The 2,436-nt window shown below is 48.5% G+C and overlaps 1 protein-coding gene across 8 annotated transcripts in view; it reads right to left on the bottom strand.

Moving 5' to 3' along the window:
- The window catches only part of ARNT (aryl hydrocarbon receptor nuclear translocator), a 72,779-nt gene extending 70,840 nt beyond the window's left edge, over positions 1-1,939 (bottom strand). For 4 of the 8 annotated variants that reach the window (XM_017546344.2, XM_017546346.2, XM_017546347.2 and 1 more), the window contains exon 1: positions 1,719-1,928. In XM_017546344.2, coding sequence (XP_017401833.1) covers positions 1,719-1,743 — 25 coding nt within the window. In that variant the 5' untranslated portion in view covers positions 1,744-1,928. Of the gene's footprint in view, positions 1-1,718 lie in introns of all 8 variants that reach the window. The other 4 variants (XM_017546341.2, XM_017546342.2, XM_017546343.1 and 1 more) reach the window with 3 other exon arrangements.
- Positions 1,940-2,436: the final 497 nt, after the last annotated feature.

The raw sequence follows: 2,436 nt of genomic DNA, 5'->3' as shown, positions 1-2,436 counted from the left end.
AGATTTAAGCTGATATTGATCAGCTTACGAAAATATGGTCAAGAGGCTGTCATTCTGGTTGCTGTTGTTTAAAAAACAAAACAAAATATAGCAACCCCACCCACACAGCTGGAAAAAAGCTTCTGACATACGAACTAAAACTTGTTTACCCAGGCCACTTTTTAATAAGAGAAATGCTTTGCAATTTAACTAGGATTATATAAGTATTTTGCAATGTGTGATCAGTTAAAAATCTTGTTTATTTACGCCATAGTTCACAGATAGGTTATTGTACTACAAGGTCAGGTTTGCCATAACGGTATTTTTCCTGTTTTATAGTTTTATTCCATCACTCAGCACTTCCTGCAATGTAATTTTTGCCATTAATTTTTACCTCCCTTTCCTTTAAAAAAAATTTTTAAAGATTTTTAAAAGATGACATGTAACAAATTAACCATTTCTTAAAATAGCTGTTCCCAGAAACACGGTGAAAAAGAAATTTCAGTGATTCAACTGTCCTATCAAAATCTGGATATCGCAAAATAATACTGCCTTTCAGTAACATGAAAAACAAACCTAACTTAAATTTCAACGTGGTGATGGGGGAATCACTCCCACTGTTGTATTTTCAGGAAATTCTCTGCCCACCCCCTCCAACCCCACAACACACACACACACACACACACACACACACACACAAACACACACACCTCTCAGGGCTCTTTTCTTTTTTTTAAAGGCTATCAAATATATTGGTTTCTGGAAAAGGGTAGACTTTATTTTGCAAAAATGACCAAGGTCTGCGAGATAAACTAGGCCCCTAAAATGACACACCTTCTAAGGAGAAATAACTGTAACATAGAGGAAAGAGGGCTGGGACTAGTAATTTGAGGATCTCATCTCTCTAGACCTACACTAAAGCCTACTCCGTCTCTTAAACAAGAAAGGTGAGATCTTTTTGATATTTGATTATTCTTTGAAATAGAAATGGTGTGGAATCAAACTTTTCTGAAAGAGTTTGGAGATTGCATCGACCTAGGCCTAACAAGATTTAAACCTGGGGCTGTGGACGAAAGACCTGTCCGGAACCACAATCATTACACAAACCCCTGCCCTCAGCAGGCAAAGACACTCAGGCCCTCTTAAAACAAGACCTAAGTTTCAAAGCATAGTCCGGGAACCGTGACGCGGGTGGGGGTTGCGGGTGGGAGGTAACAGCCTAAAGAAACGTCGTATATATCAAAGAATGTCCATTTTTAATTTTTTAAATCAAAATCTAAACCTTTAGATGTTTGGAAGCAACACCTCAACTAAAGAGCAATGTGGTCCAGTGTTTATAAATCCAAACTACTCTTAAAGCAAACCGAGCCACTCTGCCTACAGTTTTCGGCATCAAGCGGCTCCAGCGAGCAGAGGGTTAAAAGAGGACCACATCACAGACCAGACGCCGCCCGAGAAAGGAGGGTGGGCCAGCCCCGCACTGGCGGCAGCTCCAGCGGAGCTCAGGGCAGGGAGCCCCCAACTCCCACCTGCCCCCTCGCTCCCTCCACCTCGAGTCTACCCAAGTACCCAGGGTCAGGCCCCTCCCCGGGTCACCGCTCCAACACTGTCCCCTCGCGGCCCCTGCCCCGCCCCGGCGCCTCCAGCTCCAGCTCCGTCCCGTCAGTCCTGGGTCTCCTCAGTTGTCAGCCCCTTCAGCCCCTCCCCTTTAGAGGCGCCCCAGTCCTCCGTCTCCTCACCGGGGTTGGCAGTAGTCGCCGCCATGGCCGTGGATGCCACCGCCGCCGCGCCACCCCCCCCAGTGGGAGGAGCCGCCGCCACCGAACCGGGAGGGAGGGGGAGAGAAAGGCCACTCCCCAGAAGCGGCGCCTGACCGCTGCCACCGCTACCGCGGAATCCAAGATGGCGGCTTCAGCAACCCCCACCATCCCAGCCCCTGTAGCGGAGAGACCCGCCTGTACGGTGGGCGGAGTCAACATATGGCCAGCCTCCTAGGAAAAAATTGACCAATGAAAACGCCAAATCGACTAAGGGCAGGGCTAGTCACTGCGCCAGCCAGTCCATTGGAGGGGCGGTGAGGAAGAAGCCCAGCTGTCTTCCTAACCCCGCCCTCCTTGCGTAAGAGATCAATGACCAAGTGACGTCATTGAAATACAATTAAAACGGGTATTTTAGGCCCGGTGCGGTGGCTCGCGCCTGTAATCCCGGTACTTTGGGAGGCCGAGGCTGGTGGATCATCTAATGTCAGGGGTTCTAAACCAACCCGGCCAATATGGCGAAACCCCGTCTCTATTAAAAATACAAAATTAGGGCCGGGCGCGGTGGCTCAAGCCTGTAATCCCAGCATTTTGGGAGGCCGAGGCGGGTGGATCACAAAGTCAAGAGATCGAGACCATCCTGGTCAACATGGTGAAACCCCGTCTCTACTAAAAATACAAAATTAGCCAGGTGTGGTGG

Source organism: Cebus imitator, unplaced genomic scaffold (assembly GCF_001604975.1).
Source record: "Cebus imitator isolate Cc_AM_T3 unplaced genomic scaffold, Cebus_imitator-1.0 Scaffold188, whole genome shotgun sequence".
NCBI lineage: Eukaryota > Metazoa > Chordata > Mammalia > Primates > Cebidae > Cebus > Cebus imitator.
Note: the sequence above shows the minus strand (reverse complement) of the source record. Positions and strands in the feature narration are given on the sequence as shown.